Source organism: Ipomoea triloba, chromosome 3, assembly GCF_003576645.1.
Source record: "Ipomoea triloba cultivar NCNSP0323 chromosome 3, ASM357664v1".
NCBI classification, from domain to species: Eukaryota; Viridiplantae; Streptophyta; class Magnoliopsida; order Solanales; family Convolvulaceae; genus Ipomoea; species Ipomoea triloba.
In genome coordinates this window covers 33300994-33328965 of record NC_044918.1, presented here as the reverse complement: position 1 = coordinate 33328965, position 27972 = coordinate 33300994, and the positions used below count along the sequence as shown (strand labels likewise).

General features: G+C 43.4%; 1 protein-coding gene across 2 annotated transcripts; it reads right to left on the bottom strand.

The window, feature by feature from the left end:
- Positions 1–296: 296 nt before the first annotated feature.
- Positions 297–6312, bottom strand: LOC116014105 (protein disulfide-isomerase-like). 2 transcript variants are annotated; one of them, XM_031254101.1, is made up of 11 exons: positions 6084–6312; positions 5156–5186; positions 4734–5021; positions 4448–4633; positions 4196–4321; positions 3752–3886; positions 3543–3662; positions 3226–3343; positions 1435–1547; positions 1009–1231; positions 297–506 (listed from the first exon to the last, which is right to left on the bottom strand). In XM_031254101.1, the coding sequence occupies exons 1-10, from the start codon at positions 6257–6259 to the stop codon at positions 1013–1015; spliced, it is 1512 nt and encodes a 503-aa protein (XP_031109961.1). In that variant the 5' UTR covers positions 6260–6312; the 3' UTR covers positions 297–506; positions 1009–1012. The 2 variants fall into 2 exon arrangements, 1 of the variants encoding a protein (XP_031109961.1); XR_004097341.1 differs by lacking the exon at positions 297–506 and adding an exon at positions 886–906 and having other exon boundaries at positions 949–1231.
- Positions 6313–27972: the final 21660 nt, after the last annotated feature.

Genomic DNA, 27972 nt, shown 5'->3' with positions numbered 1-27972 from the left:
GCACCGCAGCCGCCGCTGTGCACCACCACGCTTGACCAGGTGATCGAGGTGGCCCCTTGTTGGAGCAAGATTCATCACACAATGCTCCACAACTTAAGACAATACCAATGCTCATCATACTCAATAAAACTTACCACCCATTTTGATTCTACTAAATACAATTACCACCCATCAAAATACAAGTGTATTTGTGCAATATAAAAAGTGTTTTAACTATGTTTACTATATAGTGAGGTGCAACGATATTAATGGTAGAGAAAGGCACCCAATATCTGTAGAGAAAGGCACCCAATATCTGTCTAAGAAGGGATCAGAGTATATTGATTCTAGATTAAAAGAGCCTTACACGTTCACAGTTAACAGCTAAGAGCTAACTAAAACACCCTCAGATTGAAAACTAAATAACATCTTATTCATAGGAATAGGAAAGTAAAAGCCATAACAGAAAAAAGGCTGAATTGCCTGGTGACAAAACTTGAACTCGCCATGCTATTCGACTCCCTAACCTACATGAGGGATGAAAACAGAAAAATATTAAGTGAAGCTAAGGCTGAATGTTCGTTGAAATAGCTGATAGTTTCACTTGCTTAGACATCATTATTACTACCTTACAGAAGAGGAAGGGTTTCAAGATATGTTAAAATATTCCACTACAAAACTCCTCAAAATTTAGAATCAAGCACAATTCAAACATTAACAGCAATGGGATACAGCCGCCATAGAGGCTTCTGGGTCTTGTCACTTATTAATGAATCAAAGCACATACATTCACTGATTCTTAAATCTTAATAGAAAGGTCCATCTATATTGGGATAGTTTCAGGAAAAAAAATAAAAATACCAAGACATTCCTAGCATCAAAACTCTTTGAATTCAAAGTTGGAAATTTTGGTTGCATCCATCAGACCATTTTACACTAAAAAGAGTTGCTATGGAATATTAAATGAACCATTTTACACTAAAAAGAGTTGCTATGGAATATTAAATGAAAATGGAAATTGAACCTCACCTCCTTACAGCTCATCCTTGGCGGATTCTTCTTTCACTGAATCTGATTTAATGGAGTCTGACTGAAGAGGTTTATCCCTGTTCTTCTGGATAAAGTCAATAATGTCATCTTTTGTTCTGTCACCTTCATATGGTGTTATGTTACCCGTTGCAGATATGAAGTACACAGTTGGGTATCCTTGAACATCAAATTTTTTGCCAGGGATATCATTTGCAGTTCCATCCTAAAAATGTGGGTAGAGATTAGGACAAAGCTTCAGATACAATAACAAACACTGGATGTAGTACAATTTCCACTAGTGGATTTATTTTTTCACTTTTGTTCAAGGAACTATGAGTCAGAAAGAATTCGTTAAGGATTTATGGACTTTGATCTCACAAAAGGAACATTCCTCGACTTCTTTTTATTATGGATCAAAGTTCTTACCAGTTTCGCTATCATGACATCAGGATCATTCTCAAACGACACTGCTACTTCATCCAAGATTGGAGCTAGCTTCTTGCAGTGGCCACACCAAGGTGCATAGATTTCCAGCAGGACTGTAAGAAAGAGGTTAAAATATATACTAGGTGTATTTGGTTCAAACATTGGAATCAGAATGGTACTGGTACTGGTAATGGTAATGGGTTTAAGTCAAAAGAGCCTCTTTGTTTGGTAGCAAATAGGAATTTGAATCAAAATAGTGAAAATTATATAATTAATTAAGTACAATAAAAATAAATAAATAAATATATATATATATACACACACACACATATATATAAACATACATTTATGTGTATATATATTAAAATTTCATATTTAATGCATAGACAATGACCTTTTTATTTTATTTTATTTTATTTTTTCTCTTCCTATTTTTTTTCCCATTGTTCAAAAGTAGAAGAGAAAAAGGGTAATGGGTTTTATAATTACTTAAGGATTTGAATCCAATAGTAGGATAGCAAAAGTAGGCAAACAAACATGATAATCCAATAGTAGGATAGCAAAAGTAGGCAAACAAACATGATAATCCAATAGTAGGATAGCAAAAGTAGGCAAACAAACATGATAATGGGTATCCAATAGTAGGATAGCAAAAGTAGGCAAACAAACATGATAATGGGTATCAAATCCCATAGTAGGGTACATGTAATTATACTTTTGCTAAGTGAAGCAAAAAATAAATCCAAAAAAAACTGTCAAGAATGAGAAAAGGAAAACAATAAAGCTAATGGGCTAATAAAGTAAGCCTCACTTCATATGATTTCCCATGACACAAAATAGCAAGTCAAGTATTTCAAGGACAAAATCAGGCAAATTATACTGTGCACCACGTACCTAAACGACGTCGTTTTGAGCATTGTAAACTAATCGTCCGTTTTTTTTTGGAAATCACGTTTCCCGTTTCGCCCGTTCTATGTATTTATGTTAATATTCTGTGTATTCCAGGCAATCATTCTGTGTATTATAGGCAACCGTTCTGTGTATTATAGGCAACCGTTATGTGTATTCATGTTAGTAACACATGTTGTGATTTCATGTTAGTAACACATGTTGTGATGTGTTTGTGCATTCGAATGTTTAGGAGGATGAGTTCTGTGTATTTTGTGTAAATATTATGTGTATTCATGTTATTAACACAAGTTGTGATGTGTTTGTGCATTCGAATGTTAGGAGGATGAGTTCTGTGTATTTTGCGTCAATATTCTGTGTATTATGGGCAAACATTTTGTGTATTCTAGGCAAACGTTCTGTGTATTATATATAATGATTATGTGTATTATAGATAATGAATTCCCTGGAGTCATTCGCGTCCACTAACATCTGTGTATTTTGTGTCAATATTCTGTGTATTCTGGGCAAACATTCTGTGTATTCTAGGCAAACGTTCTGTGTATAATAGATAATGATTATGTGTATTATAGATAATGAATTCCCTGAGTCATTCGCGTCCGCGTCTGCTAACACCGAAACGACGTCGTTTTACGTACGTGATGCACATTGCTATGTGCACCGTGGTGCAGGATATAACGATTGACAAAATCATCTCCCTCTCCAAGAAAGAAATATAACTTCCCATGAGCCAAATTCTAACTGAACTAATAAAATTTCTTTAATTTGTCAATGAATCAATTCTGAACTTGCAACTGAACTAAATATGAAATTAGCATCTGCATAAGCAACAAAAATTCAATTGATTAAAGGTTTATAAAAAAGTAGGATTTAGATACATACCATTCTTCCCTGACTTGAAAACCATGTTCTCAAGGCTATCAGAAACAACAACCTTCACTGGTTCATTATTAACTTCTGGGATAGGCTCCGATCTAATAAATGGCTCCACCTTCCCCTCCTGCATCCATGTAGCAACAATATAGATATCTACTACTTCTAACACTAGAAGAGCAAGCTCATCAATTATATGAACATATATTCAGTGAAAAATTGTGACAGTCCAAATCATAATATGCAAGACAATATTAATTGCAACCTAAAGTCAAGCTAAGTGCACTGCTTATAACTTCCAGCAACAAGAAAACCAAGCACATTACCTTGTAGTCCTTAACCCAAGTTGCAAGTTGATCTGGTTCCACATTTGGTTTAATGAATTTTTGTTGATCCTTGTCCTGTATTACGATTACAGGTGCCTGATCTTCCTTCAGTCCAAAGTACTACAATCCAAATCAAAAACAACATTTTAACACATCAGCAGGGTAACATCCTGTCTAGAAATACTCGGTAGGGAAAAATGGAAATGAACCTGAAGTGCACCACCGCTGGTCTCGAGATCTCCCAATAGAAAGCTAAGTCCCTTTCCCTTATAAAGCACAGCTACATCATTGTATTTGGATTTGAAAGCACTGAGCTCACTACTGAAGTTCACAAAAAGCATTGCCTAGAGAGAAAAAAATCCCAATTAAAAAGCAACTTTCTTCACAATGATATTTCAAGTTAAACAAAAGAATTTCCCAAAGTGAAAGCAGCCAGAAGGACAAATGTAAGTGTTCCCAAGACCAAATTCATGATTAGAATCATCATAGAGCACCACAAAGTAGACCATTCTTTAATGTATTCCAAGTTCCTTGTGGAATTGTCATGGCCAGTTATCCTTGTCTAACACAAGGCAAGATGATGTATGCATTTTCAAACACAAATTCATAAAAGAAATACTTTCACGGCAACAAATTCTGACAAGTTTGAATACCTTATCATTGGGACTATCAAAAAACTTGTTAACATATGGATGATTCTCTGGGTTTTGGTCAAAAATAGTGATAATAGGAGTACTAGCTTCACCAATGAACTTCTCCATTGCATCAACTTGGAAGTCCTGCAAAAAATGAGAGTTGCTCTTTCAAAAGGAAAAGGAGATATGCCAACAAGAAAAACTCAACCAAAGAGCAGGCAGTAATACCTGGAAATCAGAAAAACTCAACCAAAGAGCAGGCAGTAATACCTGGAAATCAGCAAAAAGCTCATCAAATGGTTTAAGAAGACGTAGAGTGGGCTTATCAACTGGCTCACCACTAGGGAGGAGTTTGGCATCAAGTGTGTGGCCAAAATCATAGTCAGAGCGTAACTTTTCAGCCAAACTTATGAAGTTTGCAAACTTCTCTCCAGAAAATTCTTGAAAAACACCAACCTAAAAAGCATAACACGTGGATTCAACCAGTAAGCAGTTGAGTAACTAAGAAAGAAGTTCATTCACTAAAATTATGTAAGAAAGGAACACCAAAACTTACAACAAAAACTTTTTTCTCATCAATTATATTAGCAACATCTTCCTTCGACTTGATTTCAGATGATGCGAGACCCACTTGCTTTTTCAAATAAGTAACTATACCATCAGCTTCACGAGGACCTTTATAATCTTGAACTGTCTTTCCTCCATCACGTAAGATCTTAATGGTTGGGAAACCCTGGACCTCATATTGGCTTGCTAGATCTCTGTTTGAGTCCTCATTTGCATCAACTTTTGCTAGAGTGACGGGAGGATCATGACTACTCAACACAGAGGCAGCTTTCTCATACTACAAAGTAAATGAAATTTGTTTTAAAATAAAGTTTTTACAAATGAAAGATGAGCATGCTATTATTATTATTATGCTAATAAAAAGCAATGACCGAGTCCCTCTTAAAAAACTTGAGATGACATAATGATTACCTCTGGAGCAAGTTTCTTGCAGTGCCCACACCTGTTACGACAGTAGTCTAAATTAGATCTTTCAAAAAGTGGGAGATGAAAAAGAGATTGGCCATTATTTTCTCATGAAAATGCATCCTGAAATGCAAGCCAACAAATTCCAACAACCAGGGTACAGCATATGTACACAGCCCTAAAGTTGAGGTGCATCTTATAAAAGAAATATGTACAAATCCCATATCATATGAAATGAAATGAGCATGTATGTGCTCCGAGTTAGAAAAATATATTACTGATAACTCCCTGTTCTGAATCTAGTGGACACATTCATGTTAACCATGGATTTATAAATAATTTATTAGAAAATATGTAATTTCAAGAATCCATATTCTAGCACCAATCCATTCCTGCAATGGCGTTGTTGCTTTGTCTCATAAAGCATTAATCCTCAAACACTACATCATATTGAAAAGCCAGGGATCTGTTTTGAAAGGAATGAATTTGAAACAAGTTTACTTTTAAAAAGGAAACCCGGATGCGTTGACCAAATCAGGATTCAGGGATCCCTCAGTCAGATACAAATGTCAAGGCAAGAGCAAAAATCTAAATCATTTAATATTTGCAGAAAACAGCAATTTCATTTCCCAAATTAATTACATAATTATCACACGCCAAATCAAACGGCCTGAAATTGCAGAGAAATCACCCAAATCAGCAATTAAACTGATCGAGATCAGAGAAAGTCAACTTCAGTAAAATATATCAGCAGCAAAATCTTCGAATAATACTGTAAAAGAACTTCAAATTTTGCATATTTTACCGATAAACAAAATCTAATTTTTCAAACAACCAACAGATATCAAAATGAACTATAACTAATAAAAATAAAATCTATAGAAAAAATGCACAGCTTGGGAAATAGATATATGTAAGGCGTAGCTCTATATACCAAGGCGCATAGAACTCGACGACGATGAAATTGTGTTTGGACACAGTCTCGGAGAAGTTGGTGTGATCCAAAGTCAACACGTACTCCTTCTCCTCTCCCGCCGCTGACGCAACGGACACGGCGAGGAGAACCGAAAGAATCGCCAAAATGCCACTGAAAACCTTCTTCCTCGCCATGGTGGAGCGGCCCGGATTTTTTTTTCTATAGTGAAGACAGAGAGATAAGAGTGGGTGAAGAACGCAATGCACGTTACTTATACGGCGTGTTAAGAAGGTTATAATCTCATTTTGCCAGCTTTAATTTCGAATTAATTTTATTTTTTATAATTAAAATTTTTTATTATTCCTTATTTATATTTTTGTGTAACGAGAAAAACAAGTCGCCATGGTTTAGAATATGCACTCAGGTAACAATAAAAATTAACTCACACAAAAGTTATTTAATTTGAGTAACAAATTTTTAGTAATATTGACTATATTACAATGTATTATTTGTCTCTACATACTTTTTCAATTTATTGAAATATAAATATTAAATGTCTCAACAAAGTTTTGAATTTATGACCTCTCATTTGTAAACAAATTTAAAAATTAAACGTTCTATTTAATTATAATATTAATGTAATTTCATTTAATTACCCGTAACAATAAATAAGTAAAATAAAAAGTAAATATTTTGTGATACCAAAAAATAAAAAATAAAAAACAAAAAAAAACAAAAATTACCCGACAAAGTAAAACTGAATTATAATTACGAAGTCGATGTGACCAAAATGATGTTAACCAAAAGGCTGATGGCCACATGGAGATTTGGTTACATGTCGTGACTTAATTGGTGGTGGTTGTGTCACGAGAAGAAATGAGAGAATCCGTACACGTGTCTGAAATTATTTTTTTTTTCTTTTGAGAGATTGACAAAAGTAACAATATTGTCAATATCTTATGTCATTTTGTTAATTTTATTGTATAGGGAAAAGAGTGAAATAGATCCTTAAACTTTACTCGAAAGTGTAATTAGATTCTTGGGTTTTAAAAAGGTACAATAAACATTCGAATTAGTCAAAATGAGTTAAATAAGTTCGATTTATCGGTAACCAAATAGGTTAGTTACCAGTAAAATTATTACTGTTGATCATCGTTAACCACCGCTAACCACTGCTCACCAACATTAAAAACAAAAAAAAAAAACAAAAAAACAAAAAAAAAAAAAAACTTCTGTTGAAATCCTAATGACCGGTTATTCCAGGTGGATATATAACTTGGCTATTGAGTTTACCAAAATGTCAAGTTCAAGTGTTTAATGGCCGTTGGTCCATGCTAACAACTGGCAACCTCGTGACACTGGTAGAGCTCTCAGATTTCCTCTCTGCCCAGGAGTTCATCTGTGGTGATGACGGCAACTTACCAGTGCACATTGCCTTGGTTGCTCGACGAGGACGTGGTCAATTCCAACATGGCGGCCGCGGTGGTGCTCGTGACCGGCGAGGGCGAGGGTGAGGTGGTCGTAGTCGTTTTAGTGGAGTGCGTTGTCAAATCTGCAACGCCCAAGGCCATTCAGGGATCTCATGTTTTAAGCGGTATGCGACTGCTCTGAGACCCCAGGCTCATGTTGCGTATTCTTATGGTGGCCGTGATGATGCTATGTCCGTTGCCTCTCATCATTGGTTCCCGGATACGGGTGCCGCGAACCATGCTACTCCGGATCCTTCATTGATGTCTTCAACCTCTAGCTATAATAGTTCTGATGTTCTGCACGTTGGAGATGGTACATGTATGCCTATTATTAGTGTTGGTTCATCTTCGATAGCCACTAAGTCTAGGTCCTTAAATTTATCTGATATTCTGCTTGTTCTTGGCCTTTCTGTTTCGCTATTGTCCATGCAACGTTTTGCTAGAGATAATTGTGTCTATTTTGAGTTTCACCCAGATTCTTTCTTTGTGAAGGATCTTACAACCAATGAGGTCGTGCATAAAGGGGAGTCTCAGGTGGTCTTTATTCTTGGTTGGTTCTAAGTCCTAGTTTTACTGCGTTGGTTGCTACTCGTGTTTCTCCTGCGGTGTGGCACAACAGACTAGGCCACCCTCATTCTCGTGTTTTGCGTCATGTTTTAGATTCGTTATCTATTAATTCTTCTAATCTTAGTTCGACATTATGTACTGCTTTTCAGGTGGAGAAGCCCTCTCGGCTTGCTTTACCGTGAGTTGAACATTCAAGTAGTCATGTTTTAGAATTGATATACACAGACATATGGGGCCCTGCTCCTTTACCTTCTGTAAATGGATACCGTTATGTTGTTCTATTTGTTGATGACTACTCTAGGTTTGTTTGTTTTTTTCCAATGCGTGCGAAAACTGATTTATATTATATTTTTTATCGTTTTTGTTTGCAAGTTGAGCATTTTTTTTCTCTCACATAATAATTTCAATTAAATCTGATATAGGGGAGAGTATAAAAAGTTACATGCTATGTTCTCGTCTCTTGATATTACTCATAGGCAGTCTTGTGCATATACCCATAAGCAAAACGGTTGGGTAGAACATAGGCATCGCCATATTGTTGAAACTGGTTTGGCCCTACTGGCTCAAGCGTTTGTTCCTATGCATTTTTGGGACTATGCATTTGAAGCTGCAGTCTACTTAATTAATAAAATGCCTACTCGCGTTCTTAACAATGAGAGTTCGCATTTCCATGTTCACAAATTGCCTCCCTCATACTCCTTCTTGCGCGCCTTTGGTCGTTTGTGTTTTCCCCTATTGCGCCCATATAACAAGCATAAGTTGCAGTTTCATTCGTCTCCTTGTGTTTTCTTAAGATATCCCAAGTCCTATCGTGGCTATCGTTGTATGGATTTAACAACTAATAAGGTATTCATCTGTCGCTATGTGCGCTTCGATGAATCTATTTTTCCCTTTTCTAGTGGTGTATATATGCAGGCTATAGCTCCATCTATGGATCCTTGGGGTGTTGTTACTGTTGCACCTTATCCTTCCGGACTTAATCTTATGCGCCCCATTTCCTCTGCTGCTGCTTCACACCCCCGTGTTGAGGTGTCATTAGATGCTCCTGTTTTGGATAGTTCTCAGACCATTACTACTATTCCAGCCCGAGTTGCTCGTCCTGAGGCTCGTCAGTCACGTTGAGGCCACCCTCAGTCTCATCTGATGCAGTTACGGAGTATGTCTCACGGTCCAATTGGTCTGGTTGCTCAGGTTGGTGTGCCTCAACCCACTTGTTTTACACAGGCTCTATAATATATACCTTGCATAATAGTACTTGGAAGTTGGTCCCGTACGCGCCTGGTATGAATGTCATTAGGTGCAAGTGGGTTTTTTAGACAAAACGGAAAGCCGATAGTTCTATTAAGCGGCAAAAGGCTCGTCTGGTTGCGAAGGGTTTTAACCAGGTTGAGTGGCAAGATTTCTTTGAAACCTTCAGTCCGGTTGTAAAACCTACTACTGTGCATTTGCTCTTGTCTCTTGCTGTTTTGAGGTGTTGGTCTGCTCGACAATTGGATATTCACAATGCATTTCTTAATGGCAATCTCCCTGAGACAGTTTATATGTGATAGCCTGTAGGTTATGAGGACAGGTCTTATCCTAATCATGTGTACCTTTTGCAGCGTTCTTTGTATAGCCTGAAACATGCACCCCAGGCCTAGTTCACTCGGTTGCATGGTTTTCTGGTGTCTGTTGGATTTTGTCCTTCTAAAACATACATTTCTTTGTTTATTTATTCTACTAGTGTGGTGTAGCTTTACTTGCTTGTGTATGTTGATTGTATCTTACTGATGGGCTCTAACTCTGCTCGTGTGGATGATCTAGTGGCTCGTATGTGTTGTGAATTTAAGGTACGTGATATGGGTCGTCCTTCATTCTTTCTCGGTATTGAAACGGTTCAGCGTGGAGATGGTCTGTTGTTGTCCCAGCAGCGCTACATAAAAGATATTCTCAAGCGTGCAGGTATGGTAGACTGTAAGCCATTGGTTACTCCTGTGTCTTTGATTCAGGCGACTGAAGAGTCCGCTACACCTTATGCGAATCCGATTTTTCATGCTAAGACGAAGCACGTAGAGGTTAACTATCACTTTGTTCGTGATAAGGTTTTCAAGAAAGAAGTACAAGTTAATTTTATTTCGACTAAGGATCATCTAGCTGATATCTTTACGAAAGCTCTCTCTAGTGTTCGATTCTCTTATCTTCGTGGCAAGCTCAATGTTGCTCCCACTCTTGAGCTTGAGGGGAGCGTTAGGATTATATTAGTGTTAGTATTCTAGTTGGTCTCTATTGTTATCTTTATATATTTATTGTATTCCCATTGTACAGTTGCTCAGATAATACAATCCTCATCAGCATATGAGAAATGTACCAAACCTCTAATTGGGTGGACAAAGGTCAATGTTGACGTGTCAGTGGACATCAATATAATGGCAGGAAAATGGGATTTGCTCGTGTCATCAAGGACTCAAATAAATGTGTTTTATAGCAGCTAAGGGACGAAAATCTAGCCTAGACCTAGGTCTGACCCTGTATGTAGGCTTTTTGTTAGGCTCAAGCCTGAGCCTACAATTGGTCTGCCCTGGCCTGAAGCCTTTTTAAGAGCCTGTTTAATATTTAGGCCATTAAAAATGCTTCAAAGTAAGTCCTACTTTGAGACTATTTAAAGCTTACATGTTTAAGACTTTTTAAAAACTTTAATAAGTATATCTAAATAATTTAAGAAATATACCTAATACATAATTATATAAGTATATCACCACAATGCAAACATAATATCATTAAAATATAAAATAAAATAAAATAAAACAAGTCACGACTTCGGCATGCTCATTAACTTGTTTAGAAATAAATTCAATTGTATTATTTGTTATCCTATATAATATCATAAATACGCTGTAATAAACAATCAACTCACATAATTAAGTTGCGAAATTTCATTAAATATTATGACAGTAAAAACAGTTAATAAAAAAATTAAACAATAAGCTAGAATACTTATAGCATGATTAGCAACAATGTTTATAGTTGAATCATAATTTAGAATGAGATTTTGGAGGTGGAGGGTTAGAGTTTGGTAATTATATATACTTAGGGTTATATTGTAAATATAAAAATATATATTAGATATAAACTAGAATGTGTGTGTGTGTGTGTGTGTGTGTGTGTGTGTATATATATATATATATATATATAGGCACACTCAGGTCCAGACTGTCACTCAAGGAAATGAGAACGCTTCGCAGTCGTCCACGTGTCCAGATCAACGAATCAGATGTAATTTTTAAAAAGCGACGCGATGACATTTTCGTAAATAACTTGAACTTTGGTGCAAGTAATTGTGTTATAAGTGCACCTAGTTTCACTTACAAGTGCACCTAATTTCCGTTACCAGTGCACCTATTTTCGCATCTATTTTCACTTACAAGTGAAAGTAATTTACCTTGTTAACATTCATGCACCTGGGTGCAACTCAGGTGCATCTAATTATAAGATTAGGTGCACCTAGTTATAACATTAGGTGCATTTAGTATTGATGCTCAGTGTACAATTTACTTGCACCTGTAATACATTGTACTTGCACTTGTGCACCTATTTTCACTTACAAATGCAAGTAATTTACCTTGTTAACATTAATGCACCTGGGTGCACATATGTGCACCTAGTTATAACATTAGGTGCACCTAATTATAACGTTAGGTGCAACTACATCTGGATATGTGGCGCGTTGCGAAGCATTCTCAATTCTCTCCTGAGCGAGTGGTTCTCACCTGAACGCGATCCTACAATGAAAAAGGTATAATTTCGTCATTTAGAAACAAATTATTTTCGTCTGGATACAAAATTTGAGTCACGAGTCTTCTAACCAAAAAATTTGGCATCCCATAGTATTAAGACCAATATGAAGTTAATTAATTGTTGAAAGGACTTAATTGACTCAAGAACCCTTTAACATAAGAATGATGTCAAATTGTCAAGCCGCCTATGATCTAATGCAATCCCTATCGCACCAATTACTCTTTAAAAGCCGCTAAATACTACACCGCATTAATTATCTTACCTAATCGGTTCCAAGACCTTGTGGTCTAGTGATACCGAATTGCACTCCAATATAGGAGGTTGTGATTTCGAGATTCAATGGATGCGGTATTGACTCTTTGTGCTTCAATATGTTGAGCTGTCTTACAGATCTTTAGGGAAAGTATGATATTTTTGAGAAAAAATGTACTACCTTTGTCCCATTTTGATTGTCTGATTCGTTTAACGAGCCTTGACTGGAGTTATTTTTAATCTAATTTTTCATAATATTCTATTTAGCATTAATATATAAAATTTATATATTTAAAAACTACATTAAAAGTATTATTAAACACAAAAAATTAAATTTAAAAATAAAAAAAAATTACTAAAGAAAATAATCAATAAGAAAGAGTTGATTTGACCAATGATAGTAAATATGACAGGTAAAATGGGACAGGAGGAGTAATACTTTAAAATCAAAATATAATATTTAGGTGTTGAAACGTTACTTATGAGAAAAATTATAATAAAAACTAGAGTCCTTAAAACGGGTTTAACCCGTCGAGTTATGCTCGTTTAACTTGGGTTTGAGACGGGCCAAGTTGGAGATTTCACCATCCCAACCCGTTTAGCCAGTGGTGGTACCCGGGTTATACGGGTTGGCTCGTGTTATCCCGCAAGCCAACCCATCACCCCACACCCACTCCAAGTTTATTTAAATATATATATTTTTAGTGTAAATATGATTTGTATTAGAATTATAAAGTATTGTTCATAGCAAGAATTAAACTCTTTGATAATTGTTAACTCAAAGGTCAAAGGTTTGAGTCTTAAATTATATAAAGAAAAATTAATATTTTAAAATATAAATATTAATTAAGTTTATTAATAATAAGTGGGCTAGTAAGCTAGCCCATTTAGCCCGCGCCGCTGCTCGGGTTGGGTTGAAAATGTCAACCCTGTTTCAAAATGGGTTGGTTGAGCCTGCATTGTTTCTTACCCAACTCGTGACGGGTCAACCTGTATAAGTCAGGTTGACTCATTTTGATAACTCAAAATACTATAACAAGAAATCATAACAGATTTAAAAAAAAAAAAAAAAACAAACAAACAAGAAATCATAACAGAGTGGAGAAGTAGTATCGCAAATTATACCGTGGGCCATGGTCCACGATGACTGATACTGTAGTTGTGTTGAACTGATAGTGCAGTTGTGTTAAAAGGGAACTGCAGTTGCGCGGAACAGAGACCGTTTCATCCGTCAACACAACTGCAGTATCAGTTCAACACAACTGTTGTTCCAGACGGATGAAACGGCCTCTGTTTCGCGCAACTGCAATTCCCTTTCAACACAACTGCAGTATCAGTCATGGCTATAATCCATAATTCATTGTGGACCATGGTACACGGTATAATGACTAGAAGTAGTATATACATGTATAGACTTTTCTATAGATACGTATGAGTGCATTAAAGCTAGCCAAATGTTACTCCGTAATTTAAAATTGGACTAACTTTGAACTAACCCAGTTCAAAAAGTATTTGTACATAAGATTTCTCAAATTCAGCCTTGACTAGGACTGCATATACTTTGCAACGGCGTAATTTTTTTTTTTTTTTTAACAAAAAATAATTTCTTGAATATCAATTCACAAAAATAATATAAAATTTGTAGTACTTAGCTATTTTAATATCAATTCGCTTCTTTATGATGTTACTAAAAATGTTGAAGTGTCAATTTTTAGGATACAATAGATCATAGTATATAAATTGAGCACTCAAAAATCAAAATATATACTTAGTGATCTAAACAAATAATTTTCTAGAAATTTTAGAAATTAAAAGAGAGCAAGCGCTGTTTATGCAAGAAATTAGAAGAAAAAAAAAACATATGCTTTTCATTGCTCAACTATGTTTCCTTTTTTTTTTTTTTTGAATACTACTAACTCTATTACAATGCAGTATCTGTTCATAACTATGTTTCCTATATATAGATGAGTGAAGGAATTGAAGGCAATAAATTATGACATTATTTTGAAAATTAAAATCAAATTATTTTTAGAAAACCTTATTTATGGCCATTATTATGGTATTGATAAAATGATTTGTAATAGCTTGGTACTTATTGCATGATTTGTAACAACTACCATTTTGTAAACTACAGAGTATATATATCATTGTAAAAGGAAGTAATATGATGATGATTCTATTTCTTCTTATCTCTCTTGTCTTTATTGCCAAAGGCCTTGTGGTCAAGCGGCATGAAGTGATTCTTTCAAGTGGGAGGTCATGGGTTTGAGCCTACTACATGTAACAGGGTCAACAGTATTAAAGAAAAAACAAAATCTCTCTTGTCTTTACTTTCAATCACTAGCAACACAACGGTTAGGAGCTTTTTTAATGCTTAAAATAGCATATATGTTTTATGCATCTGTGAATTTTGACATATGATTATCTTTTTAAGTAAAGATTTTCTTGCTTTTGGTTCATACTCTAAAATCACTAGCAACACAACGGTTAGGAGCTAACGGCTAACAGGCATCAAACTTTCGAACACGTTATCAGCACGCTCGATACACCCTAGTGAACAGTAATTTTATACGTTTTTAATGCTTAAAATAGCATATATGTTTTATGCATCTGTGAATTTTACTGGTAATATGCATATCTGCATTAGTAGCACATATATTATTCGCTATTATCTATATGAATTGACAATATGTATATATACATATTTTTTTTTAATAATCACATAGTTTTTAATGAGTATATTCATACTATGTGTGTGTGTGTGTGTGTATATATACATATTTTTTCATATGAATACTTTTTTCGATTTTATTTACATACTGTGTATTTTTTCCTCTAAAAAATGGTAAATAAATAAAAAAAATCAAAATTGAAACCTGGCGATCTACTTTGTCGATAGTGCGATCTGCGTTACGGCGGCGATGGTGACGGTGGTTTATGCTTTTGACGGCGATGACGATGACGGTCTGCGCGTCAGATTGCGATGGTGTCCAGTGGAAACATTTTTTGTAATCGATCTGAGTTCTGTCATGATCTACTCGACGATGACGGCGGTGGTGGCAAGTTGTTGGTTGTATCGCTAATGGTCCTCTTTTCTTTGTTGATCGTGTATTAATATTGTATCTGGTATGGGAAATGCCTGAGGGGGGTGAATCACGTTGGCAGGATCGGCCAGCGGCGGGTTAATGGTATTGTTCGGGTCGCCTCGGGAGCTAAGGCGAGAACGCAGGTCAGAAGGTGCCTCCTGCTCCGGGTCAGCAGCGGCAAAGTAGTCCATGTAAGGGTACATGGTTGGAGATCGAAGTCGGGCAGAACAGAAATCGACTTGGTACTTCGGTCCCCACAGACGGCGCCAAAATGATATAGCAAAATACGGAAAGAGTACTGTATTAATATTGTATCGGGTACAAGGTACAATACGATAGGGGAGACCGAGCTACGTGACAGTGGGTCAGAGGTTCCCGGTCTCTTTAGCTATTGTATTGAGAGGAATCGCCAAAAAAAGTCCCCTTTACCGCAATAAATGCGCCTTTTATAGTGGCTTCAGTAGGCTTTCCGGTCTGGCGGCATGTAGGACGCGTGGCAGACACGCACCGGTCACGCTGTCGGTCTAACGCGCCCGCGGATGGGTACGCGGGCGCGGGGTCCCTGGTTCGAACCTCCACGAAGGCCCTTACTACAGCCCGTAGCGCAGGGATGCCCGGCCTGGTCAGATCAGGAGGAGGATTCGGAGGGTCTAGTTAACCCCTAACTGGACACACAGCTCGGAAGGTCGGGATATGTAGACCGAGATTTTATCCCTATCATCTAGCCCCCCAGCCCGGTCTTTTATGACCACCGGGGGAAGAAGTCCGGGCTGTATGAACGGTCCCGGGTTGTGCCATTCCTGGTCAACCACGGAGCGGGAATGGGAAGCGACGTCAGCGAGAGTCGTCAGCCCTAATGCCCACGCGTCGCGTTCCCGTGGACCTCGGAACTTGGGCCTAGGCTAGGCCTACGTCGTGGGGAACCGAACCGGCGGCCCCTCATTCTCCTCTCTATAAAGATGTGGTTCGCACGGCTTTTCCGGCTTTCACGAAAAAGTCAGATTCAGAGCCTCCCGAGCTATTTAGAGTTTTCCGAGCCTTCTTCTGCCGACTATATCAAGCATTCAAGCCTTCTTTGAACAGGTAACTTCCTCGTTCCCTTTTATTTCTTTCGGTTTATGATTTCGGGTCCCGGGCTGCCCTTAGTAAGACACTTCCTTGTTCTTGCTAGGTACAGCCATGAGCGGATCGGATAGCCAGAACCTATCCATTCACAATTATGGTGGCTCGGTCGAGGTCGGATCCTTCACGGTCTCGACCTACGACTCCGTGATCAACGCCATAGACACCTATTCTGGAGAGAACGAGGGCTTAACTCAGCCCCAGACTTGACCGGAATCCGGGAATGACGAAGCGGACTCCCGACCCGCCGTTGAGCCCCTTGCCACTGAAGCGGGATCCTCGGGTCGAGGGAAACCCGTCCCTACAGCTCATGGTAGGGACTAGTTTGCTGGTCTGCCGGTCGACTCTACACCTCCCGCGGATGCTAGCCGGATCCGCCTGGAAAGCAGCGGTCTACGGCGGCATACTAGCCTCCTCACCCGCGGAGAGATCGAAGAGATCTCGGGCTTACTGACCGGGGTCGTTAAATTTGAGACCAAACGGTCGTTGGGGAGCATTGTCGACCGGACGAACGAGGACTGGCTCGGGATGCACTTGGACTCCATTAAGGCCCCGTTAACCTTCCCGTTCCATCCCTTCCTACTGGGTTTTATGAAGTATTACGGGGTTCTGCCCGGGCAGATCGCCCCGAACGCCCACCGCACCTTGGCGTGCTTTCCGCAAATATGCGATCGTCACGGTCTCCCCGCGACTTTAGAGCTTTTCCGGTATCTTTTTTCGGTCCGGCCTTTATCGGTAAAATATGGGGGCGGCGTCTTGTGCATACAATCTCGGGAGCATTTCTGCAAGATTCTACATCTGCCCGAGAACAACAAAGGCTGGAAGGATCGGATCCTGTCGGTCAAATATGCATGGCCTTTTCCGATGGACAGAGAGTGGGCGGTCTTCGTGACGGAACACAAGCGACCCAGGCAAAGCCGGGCTCTGAACGACGCGACCGTAAAAATCTCGGCCGAGGAATACGAGTACGAGATCTTCCGGTCGCCCGAGGAGTACCCGGAGGCGAACCTCGAGCCCCCCAAATATGATCTAGCGGAGAAGTACACGCCCAAGAGGGCGCGCGGTGACGGTAGCCGTCGGGCCTCCCTTTCCGGAGGCCGGTTCACAAGGTTCGTAAGGGTCGCAGACCTGAGGTCGGTTGTTTGGAGGTCGGGATTTTAACCTCTTTTTTTTTTTTTTTTTTTTTTTTTTTTTTTTTTTTTTATATTCTTCAGGCACCATGAGGAGCTTTCCGATTTCTGCCCGCCCGCCTGCGCCGGCGATAAAGATCAGCCTCGGGTCCAAGAAGGCCGAGCCCTCGAAACCAGCGGATCCCAACACCGAAGCGTCGGTCCCTACCGGCCTGCCCTTGGCCACTACGCGCCCTGCCGGTTTGAGCGGCGAGCAAGACGCGGCCCGGGCTGCCAAGCGCGGGAAGGAAAAAGAGATCGTCGAGGTCGAGGAGGTCGCGACGATGAAACGCCCTCGCCGTGACGGGTCCGGGGAACGTATTGCATGTGACCTGATTCAGGTAACGCGAACTTACTTTGGTATGCTTAATTGCTGGTTACAACCTCTCTTACCGGGGGTTTTGCAGATGGCTCACTCGGTCACTGACCTATTTGCCCGAGCGAAAGACGGGGACGAGATCCACCGTCGGGAGGTGGCGCCGCTTAAGAAGTCCCTCGCAAAGCAGGAGCAGCGGATCAAAGAGCTCGAGGGCAAGCTGAGGACGCCCGAGGAGATCGGGAGACGGATCCTGGAACGTGTGGACCTCGGGGAAAAGATCCTAACCGACCCCGTCTTGCTGGCCCGGCACATCTGCCGGGGGCAAGAGACCGGAGAAGCCGTTCTCGCCGCCATCTCGCGGACCCTGATCGGGGAGGACCTGATGTACGAGTTCGGGTCCTGGGCTTTCAACAATAGCCGAAGGGCTATGCAGAACGACGTTAGGACCGCGCTGGAGGTTGCGATGGACGACGACGACCTTCCGAAGGTCCTGGCCGTTCTCCCGGAAGAGGTGCCCGATCCCAGCCCGACGCCATTCTCTAAGGTTCCGGACGGGCGTACCCTACCGGTCCCTGTTGTTGGGGTTTCCGCTGGACCATCGGCGGGGGTCGCGGCGACCGCTAGACCAACGGCGGAGTCCGCGGCGGCCCAAAGTGCCGAACCATCGGCGGAGGGCGACGCTGAGCCTAGGGTCGAGCCGTCAGCTGAGGCAAAGTAGGCTAAGTGACGCGACCCGAGAGCCCGGCCTCGTTGTGCCGGGCGCTACTTTATTTTGACGGCCTTTGAGCCGATTAATAAAAACTTTCTGTTTCACCGCGCGCATTTATTTTTATTTTGCATTATTTAGCTTTACGCGTATTAGTTAAGGTCCGAAGACCGGTAACCGGGAACCTTACTCCCGGGGTGAGAACCTTGCTCTCACCATTAAGGTCCGAAGACCGGTAACCGGGCACCTTACTCCCGGGGTGAGAACCTTGCTCTCACCATTAAGGTCCGAAGACCGGTAACCGGGCACCTTACTCCCGGGGTGAGCACCTTGCTCTCACCATTAAGGTCCGAAGACCGGTAACCGGGCACCTTACTCCCGGGGTGAGCACCTTGCTCTCACCATTAAGGTCCGAAGACCGGTAACCGGGCACCTTACTCCCGGGGTGAGCACCTTGCTCTCACCATTAAGGTCCGAAGACCGGTAACCGGGCACCTTACTCTCGGGGTGAGCACCTTGCTCTCACCATTAAGGTCCGAAGACCGGTAACCGGGCACCTTACTCCCGGGGTGAGCACCTTGCTCTCACCATTAAGGTCCGAAGACCGGTAACCGGGCACCTTACTCTCGGGGTGAGCACCTTGCTCTCACCATTAAGGTCCGAAGACCGGTAACCGGACACCTTACTCTCGGGGTGAGCACCTTGCTCTCACCATTAAGGTCCGAAGACCGGTAACCGGGCACCTTACTCCAGGGGTGAGCACCTTGCTCTCACCATTAATCCATTTTGTAAAGGAAACGCCGACTTAACCAGTCGGTCGTACATTGTAAACGAAACGACCATGCAGGGCCAAAGAAAATTGGGGCATGCAAGCCCCGGTCCTATTACAACCTACTGATAGAAATGGACTAAGTGCTGGAGTTCCAAATACTGTCAACCGGCCTGCTGGCGGTAGTCTCGAGTTGGTATGTACCCGGTCTCACGACGGCTGAAATAACATACGGCCCCTCCCAGCTTTGGGCTAGCTTCCCGCCCTCGGGCGGCTTACTAGCCTTCCTTTCTCGCAGCACGTAATGGGGGCGTGCCTTAGGATTGCGGTGCGCTTTCAGCTTCTTCTGGTATTCCTCGACCCTCCGAGCCGCGGCGTCCCTTCTCTCTTCCAAAGAATCCAGCTCGGTAACCATTAGAGAGTCGTTGTCGTTTTCATCGTACACTCGTTCTCTTGAAGTCGGTATCCACGCCTCTACCAGTAAACGGGCTTCCGCGCCGTAGACTAAAGCAAAAGGGGTTTCCTTCGTGGCTTCCCGGGGTGTAGTTCGGTACGACCACAGGATGTATGGTAGCTCATCAACCCAACTTCGTCCGGCCGAATGCAGCTTCTTCTTGAGCCCCTCTAAAATGGGCCGGTTTGCGTTCTCGACCTGGCCGTTCCCTTGAGGGTACGCTACGGAAGACCTGACCGATCTGGTGCCGACAGTCGCTAGGAAGTTCTAGAAATATTCGCTCACGAATTGTCTTCCGTTGTCGGTCACTAACTGGACTGGAACCCCAAAGCGGGAGATCACGTTTTGCCATACGAACCGGGCGCACTGCTGAGAAGTGATCATCGCCAACGGTTCGGCCTCGATCCACTTTGAGAAGTAATCAACGGCGACGATGATGAAGCGGCGTCGACCGGTAACCTGCGGGAAGGGTCCCAAGATGTCTACCCCCCATTTGGCGAACGGGATTGCCGAACTGACCGGATGGTAAAAGGTGGCCGGTCTGCCCGGGACGCGGGCGTATAGCTGGCACGATTCGCACGACTTTGCCAATGCCTCGCAGTCCAACTGGATCGACGGCCAATAGTAGCCGATCAGCATTATTCTTCTTGCCAAGGCCCGGCCCCCCTGATGAGCAAAGCAAAGTCCGGAATGCAGCTCGGTCATCACGAGTTCGCCCTCAAACCGGGTCAAACATCTCATCAGCGGCCCCCCATAAGACCGTCGGTAAAGGCGGTTGTCGACTATCTGGAACCGGGGGACACGCAGCTTTACTTTCCTGGCCCTCTGCTCATTCTCCGGTAAGGTCCCGGTTTCTAAATATAACCGGAGGTCGGCGATCCATTCATCCGCCCCTGCATCAACCAGGGCCACGGGCAACGCATCAATGCAAGCAGTCGACAGTTCCTCCACCCGGGCGACCTTAGATATATACTCTAGGGCTTCGTGCGATAACTGGGATAACATGTCCGCATCCGCATTCTCAGCCCGCGGGATATGCTCGGCTACGCACGCATCGAACGATCCCATAACGGATAAGGCGTGGTCGCGGTACCGGGCTAACCGTTCTCCCTTCGCCTCGAAGGCGCCGGTGACCTGTCCAACAACCAGGGCTGAGTCAGTCCAGATCCTCACATGTCGAGCCCCCAGAGAGCGGGCATGGCACAAGCCAGCTATGAAGGCCTTATACTCCGCTTCGTTGTTGGTCGGCGAGAAGGCAAGCGACAGGGCGTAGTAAACTTTGAAGCCCTCCGGGCTGGTGAGAACCACACCAGCGCCGGCACCCTGCTTGCAACTCGACCCGTCCGTCGCAATTTCCCACTCCGCCGGGGCGGGGTTAGCGGTCAATGGGGTGCTGCCATCCCGTGCCGAACATTCTACAACGAAATCTGCTAGGGCTTGTCCTTTGATGGCCGGTCTCGGCGTGTATTCGATTGCGAACTGGGTTAGCATCATCGCCCACTTAATTAACCGACCAGAGGATGTAGTCGTCCGGAGTATGGCCCCCATCGGTTGGTCTGTCAGCACTCGGATCACCCGACCTTGGAAATATGGTGTCAATTTCTTCGCGGTCGTGTATAACGCAAACACGACCTTCTCCAGCCGGGTATATCGCAGTTCGGGGCCCTGAAGAGCGTGGCTGATGTAGTAGACCGGGCGTTGGATCCCTTCAGGGTCGGTTCGGCAGAGCACTGCGCTGACAGCGCGGTCGGACGCGGAGAGATAAATCTGTAATTCTTCACCAGGTTCCGGCCTGGACAACACTATCGGCGAGGCCAAATATTCTTTCAAGCTCTCAAAAGCTCGTTGACACTCATCGGTCCACATGAAGGCGGATGTCTTCTTCAATGTCTAAAAGAACGGGTGCGCCCGCTCGACAAGTTTCGAGAGGAAGCGGCTCAGGGCGGCCAATCGACCGGTTAGCTGTTGAACTTCTCTAACTGTGGCCGGCGGTCTCATGTCGATTATCGCTTTCACCTTCACGGGGTTCGGCTCGATTCCTCTCCTTGTCATCATAAATCCGAGGAACTTCCTGGTCTGGACGGTAAAAGTACATTTGGCCGGATTGAGTCTCAGCCGGTTACGTCTCAAGATCTCAAAGCTCCGTCTCAAATTGGACGCGTGATCGTGCTTGTCCTTACTCTTTACCAACATGTCATCAATGTAGGCCTCCATCGTCTTGCCGATCAGCTCTCCAAATAGGGCGTTCACCATTCTTTGGTAGGTTGCTCCAACATTGCGGAGGCCGAACGGCATAACTCGGTAGCAGTACAGACCGTCTGGAGTAATGAATGCCGTCTTGGCCTCGTCTTCTTCGGCCATCATCACCTGGTGGTAGCCCTTGAAAGCGTCCATGAAACTTAAGAGCTCGACCACCGCTGTCTCGTCGACCATCTGATGGATGCTCGGGACGGGGAACGGGTCTAGAGGGCACGCCTTGTTGAGGTCGGTATAGTCTACGCACATCCTCCAGGCCGGAGGCTTGGGGACTAGGACCACATTCGCCAACCATTCGGAGTACTGGACCTCCCTGATGTGTCCGGCCGCTACCAAGGATCTAGTCTCCTCCTTGACGAACTCTCGCCGGTCGAAGGAGAGATGTCGTTGCTTTTGCTTTACCGGCCGTGAGCCTGGCCGGACCGCCAACCGGTGACAAATGGTTTGGCGATCTATTCCCGGCATGTCCTCTGGTCCCCATGCAAAGATATCTGAGTATTCCCTGAGGACACCAATAATCGACGTCTTTAACTCTGCAGGCAAGGCCGCGCCAATCTTTACCGCCCGGTCAGGCCGGTCCTCAGCCAAGACGACCAGCTCCACGTCGTCCGAGGGCTCAGGTTGTTCGGACCGGGCGTCTTCCTTCTTCTTGCTGATGGTGTTAATTTGAGACGTGCTGGCGTCCTGTTTCTGCACTGCCCGGACATAGCATCGTCGGGCCGATTGGGGATCTCCTCGGACTGTGCCCACACCCTCGGGAGTTTGGAACTTCATGCAGAGGTGTGGCATTGATATGATCGCTCCGAGCTGAGAAATTCCCGGCCTGCCCAGGATGGCATTGTGGACACATGCTAGGTTAACAACCACGAATTCCATCATTACACGGAGCACTCTCGGGACCGTTCCCACCTCCACAGGTAAACGAACGACACCCTCCGGATGGATCATGGTGCCCGTAAAATCGGAGAGCGGGGTCCGTATCGGTGTTAGCTCAGATCGATCCAACCGGAGCTTTCGGAAGACCTCCAAATACATGACGTTCACACTGGATCCGGTGTCAACCATTACTCTCTGGACATCCACGCCGTTGATGTCGATAGTTACTACCAACGCTTCGGTCGAGCAGTCGGGGCTGCGCGGCAAATCGCGGTCGGTGAACACGATGGGCTCTATTCTCGTCTTCTTTTCAGGAGCAGCATCCTCGACTAGGCCGACGTGCAGGTCTCTAGCCCAATTACGGCGCTCTCCCACAGTGTCCCCGCCACCCGGGCCTCCGAAGATAACTTGGATCACCTGCTTCTGAGTGGCTGTCGGAGGTTCCCTATCCAGGTCGGGGTCTTTGTCCTTCTTATCCTTGTCCTTTTTAAAATATTTCCTCCACCCTCGCCGGTTCTTCTTCTTTTTCTCGGCGAAATAGGCCAATTCTCCGGTCTGTAGCAAGTCCTCGATCAGGCCCTTAAGCACATGACACTCCTCGGTATCGTGCCCCCGGTTGCAGTGGTAAGCACAGTACTTATCCTTGTCAAGGCTGTCTCTCGCCGGGGCGGGCAACTGGATCAGGTGACAATTCTGGGCGAACTGTAGGACTTCCACGACCGGTCTAGTCAAAGGGGTATAGATCGGGTTTCCATCACGATCTTTTTGTCGCGGGGTGTTCGGGCGGCGGTCTCTCTGGTTCTGATCCCTCCGCGGGCCCCCAGTTTCCATCAACCTCTTGGCCGAGTTCGCCTCCGTGGCAGTAGCGTAGGCCACTACTCTGCGCACAGCATCTTCATAGCAGGTCGGTGGCCGGAGTATAAGATCCTAGTACAGGTTTCCCGCCCTTAAGGAGTTCAACAGCAAGTTGGTGGCGGTTACGTCGTCAACGGGCTCAATTTCCGTCATTTCCTTGTTCCATCGCTCGATAAAGACAGAGAGCGGTTCGCTATCCAACTGTTTAGCGTTCTCCAGGTGAGAGAAGTGCTTCTTCACAGTCTTGGACATAGCGAAGCGGTCGACGAATCTTTGGGCCAGGTCTCGGAAATTCGATATAGAACCAGGTTCCAAGGTGCGGAACCACTCTGCAGCTCTCCAGGTCAGTGTTGAGTAGAACGCCCGACACATGACGGCCTTGGACACCCTCATCATGAGCATGTTTCCATAGTAGAGGTTGACATGCTGTTCGGGATCCGGCCTGCCTGCGTAGTCTTTGTCCCCGGGAACGCGCAGGTCTATCGGATAAGGCTCACTCATGAGCTCCTGTGTAAAGGGCGTACGGAGCAGATTGCTCGCCCGGTCGGTGGGTCGATCAGCTCCTTGCGCTTCCATCTGTTAAACTCTGCTTAGACCTGATCGAGTATTCCCCGTGAGAGACCAGATGAACGGTGTCTACGGTGATGGGAGTCCGAAGAACTGGCCTCACTCGAATCGGCTTCGCTCGCGGTCGGCATGTGTAATGATCTGCGCCCTCTCTCCATCGGCGGGTCTATTGTGTCCAGAACGCTGACTCGCGGCACCTCTTCGCGGGCTGCAGGTCGCCTGGAACCCGAGGCGCTCAAACGAAACAGCGCAGGGCGGCGCGCCGGGGTCGGTTCTTGCAACCTGGAAGACACCGGTCGCCTCTGAGACTGTGCCCTCCTCAATGCGGGCGAGGGGGTGGCTGCAGCCTCGATCGTTGCGGTGTTTGGATGTGGGACTGGAGGCTGAACCTGTGGCTGAGTGGGTGGCACTGGTTGAAACGGGAAAGAAGGGGCATATGGCTGCGGGTAAAACCGAGGGGAGTTGGTCCACCATTGAGCGGTCGGGTCGAGCGGGTACGCTGAGTACTGATACGGTACCGGTCTAACCGGTATGGGAAATGCCTGAGGGGGGTGAATCACGTTGACAGGATCGGCCAGCGGCGGGTTAATGGTATTGTTCGGGTCGCCTCGGGAGCTAAGGCGAGAACGCAAGTCAGAAGGTCCCTCCTGCTCCGGGTCAGCAGCGGCAAAGTAGTCCATGTAAGGGTACATGGTTGGAGATCGAAGTCGGGCAGAACAGAAATCGACTTGGTACTTTGGTCCCCACAGACGGCGCCAAAATGATACAGCAAAATACGGAAAGAATACTGTATTAATATTGTATCGGGTACAAGGTACAATACCCTAGGGGAGACCGAGCTACGTGACAGTGGGTTAGAGGTTCCCGGTCTCTTTAGCTACTGTATTGAGAGGAATCGCCAAAAAAAGTCCCCTTTACCGCAGTAAATGCGCCTTTTATAGTGGCTTCAGTAGGCTTTCCGGTCTGGCGGCATGTAGGACGCGTGGCAGACATGCACCGGTCACGCTGTCGGTCCAACGCGCCCGCGAATGGGTACGCGGGCGCGGGGTCCCTGGTTCGAACCTCTGCGAAGGCCCTTACTGCAGCCTGGAGCGCAGGGATGCCCGGCCTGGTCTGATCGGGAGGAGGATTCGGAGGGTCTGGTTAACCCCTAACTGGAAACACAGCTCGGAAGGTCGGGATACGTAGACCGAGATTTTATCCCTATCAATTTTCTCTAGCTGTTTCTCTTTCCTTTCTCTAGGCTGCCTCTTGTATTTTGTTTCTCCCCAGCTGAGAGAGAGATGATTAGGGAATTGAGCACTAAAGATGAATTAAGCTAAAACAAAATTTATTGGGCCACATTTATTTTATCAGATGGATATGCGCATACATACTTATTGGGCCAAGTTTTGGCATCAGCTATAAATATATTTTCGGCCTATATTTTTTCTATATGAGATACTATTTGGACCATTTTTTTGTGTGATATATTTTCTTTTGTCCTCATATAATGTTTCCTTTGAGCCTGCTTTTAAGTTTGTTCTAAGTTTTTTTTTTTTTTTACAACCCGCAAACAAATAGAGCATATTGTTTCTCAAAATATTAAATTATATAAAGGTCGATTGTGGAATAATAAAATATTTCTAATAAATTTGTAGATTATGGCTGCCCTTACAAAGCGTGAATTTATCGAACTAGCTCTAAACGGGAGCAACTATCTGATTTGGGCTCTTAACGTTGAGATTTATCTCACATCAACTGCGCTACAAGATACTATTGCTGCTGATTCCACAAGTGATGCAGCCCAGAAGGCCAAAGCTGTCATTTTCCTCCGCCACCATCTTAATCATGACCTTAAAAAATGAATACCTTATTGAAAAAGAGCCCCACATTTTATGGAAATCCCTCAAGGACCGCTTTGATTAACAGACATCGCTTGTCCTTCCCTAGGCATAATATGACTAGCTGAATTTGAGATTCCAAGACTATAAGTGCGTAATTGAATATAATTCACCATTACACAAAATTATACCAAACATACTGAGCTAATCTCCGCCCTCCTAGTAGCTGAGAAGCATAACTAGTTGTTGATGCAAAACCATAATGCACGCAATGTTGGCTCTGCACCAGTGCCTGAAGCACACCATGTTGTCCAGTCGAGTAACACAAGGAGGAGCTAAGGTAGAAGACAAGGAAGAGGTCGTGGAGGAAGAAATGGTGGCAACAACAATCATAACTTCCGAAACCAGCAAAGGCAATCAAATAATCAATCTCGTCAAGGACGACCAAGTTCATCCAACAATCATTAGGGCCAGCAACAAGTTTGTTATAAATGTGGGTGCAAAGGCCACTGGTCCCGTATGTGTCACACCCCGAAGCACTTGGTCGAGGCATATCAGCGGATGATGAAGAGGGACAAAGAGCAACCCAAAGATGAGTCCCACCATGTTGTGTTGCCAAAGCAAACACACTTGTTAATGCTGATGAAGATGACCTCATGAAGTACGAGCTTGAAGATTTTAGAGACCAAAAATGATCTATTTTTTTTTATCTTCTATTGATATAATGATGTCAATTACTCTAGACAATTTCTTTATAATGCCTACGTGCATTTTGGATAAATCTTCTATATGCTTTTGAATTCTTATGAATAAAATATCAATTCCTCATTTACATTTAGCTACTTAGTCGTTCATATTTAGAAATGTGGGGGATGTTTCTGCTCTATGCTTGGTCGATAGCGCAACCACGCACACTGTTTTGACAGACCGAAGATTTTTCCAAACATTCAAAGAACAAAAAGACAACCTCTGATCTCAACCATAGCAAACGATAACATACTTATTGTGGGCTCCGGTAGAGCTTCAATTATTCTTCCAAACGAAATGAAGTTAACAATCGAAACAGCCCTCATATGTCCTCAATAAAAAAGAACTTTGCTTACTTTCAAGGATATTCGGTCCAACAGTTTCTACACAAAAACTAAAACTTAAAACAACACTGAATTCCTTGTCTTAACCAAAACGGTCAATAACCAGAAAAAGGAAATCAAAGCACTTCCTTCATTTTTCTTCAGGCTTGTATTATTCCTAGATCAGGCCCCAAATCTCCTGCATTGTACTCGTAGTGAAATTTAAAGATACACATTCACAATGGGCAAACCATGATATGCTGGATACTTTCAAATTTGACTGGACATAACCTTCTTAGGACAAACATTCTTTCTACAAAAGATTACACTTGTCTTCCCTGGGCAAAGGGAAAACTTATTGTTCGGTCATCACGTCCTAAGATTGGTTTTGAGTCACCTGTTTTCCTACAAAGATTACAAGGCAATATTTATGGACCAATTCATCCTTCCTCCAGACAATTTCGATATTTCATAGTCCTCATTGATGCCTCCACCCAATGGACACATGAGTGCCTCTTGTCTACTCGAAATATGTCACTCGCAAAATTCATAAGCCAAATCATTAGGTTGAATGCCCAATTCACCGATTATCCTATTAAGAATGTCAAAATGGATAATGCTGGTGAATTCACCTTGTAAACTTTTGACGATTATTGTACGACCATGGGGATTAAGGTGGAACATCATGTACCATATGTCTACACTCAAAATGGTTTAGCTGAATCCCTTATCAAAAGAATTAAGCTAATAGCTAGACCATTACTGCAACGGTC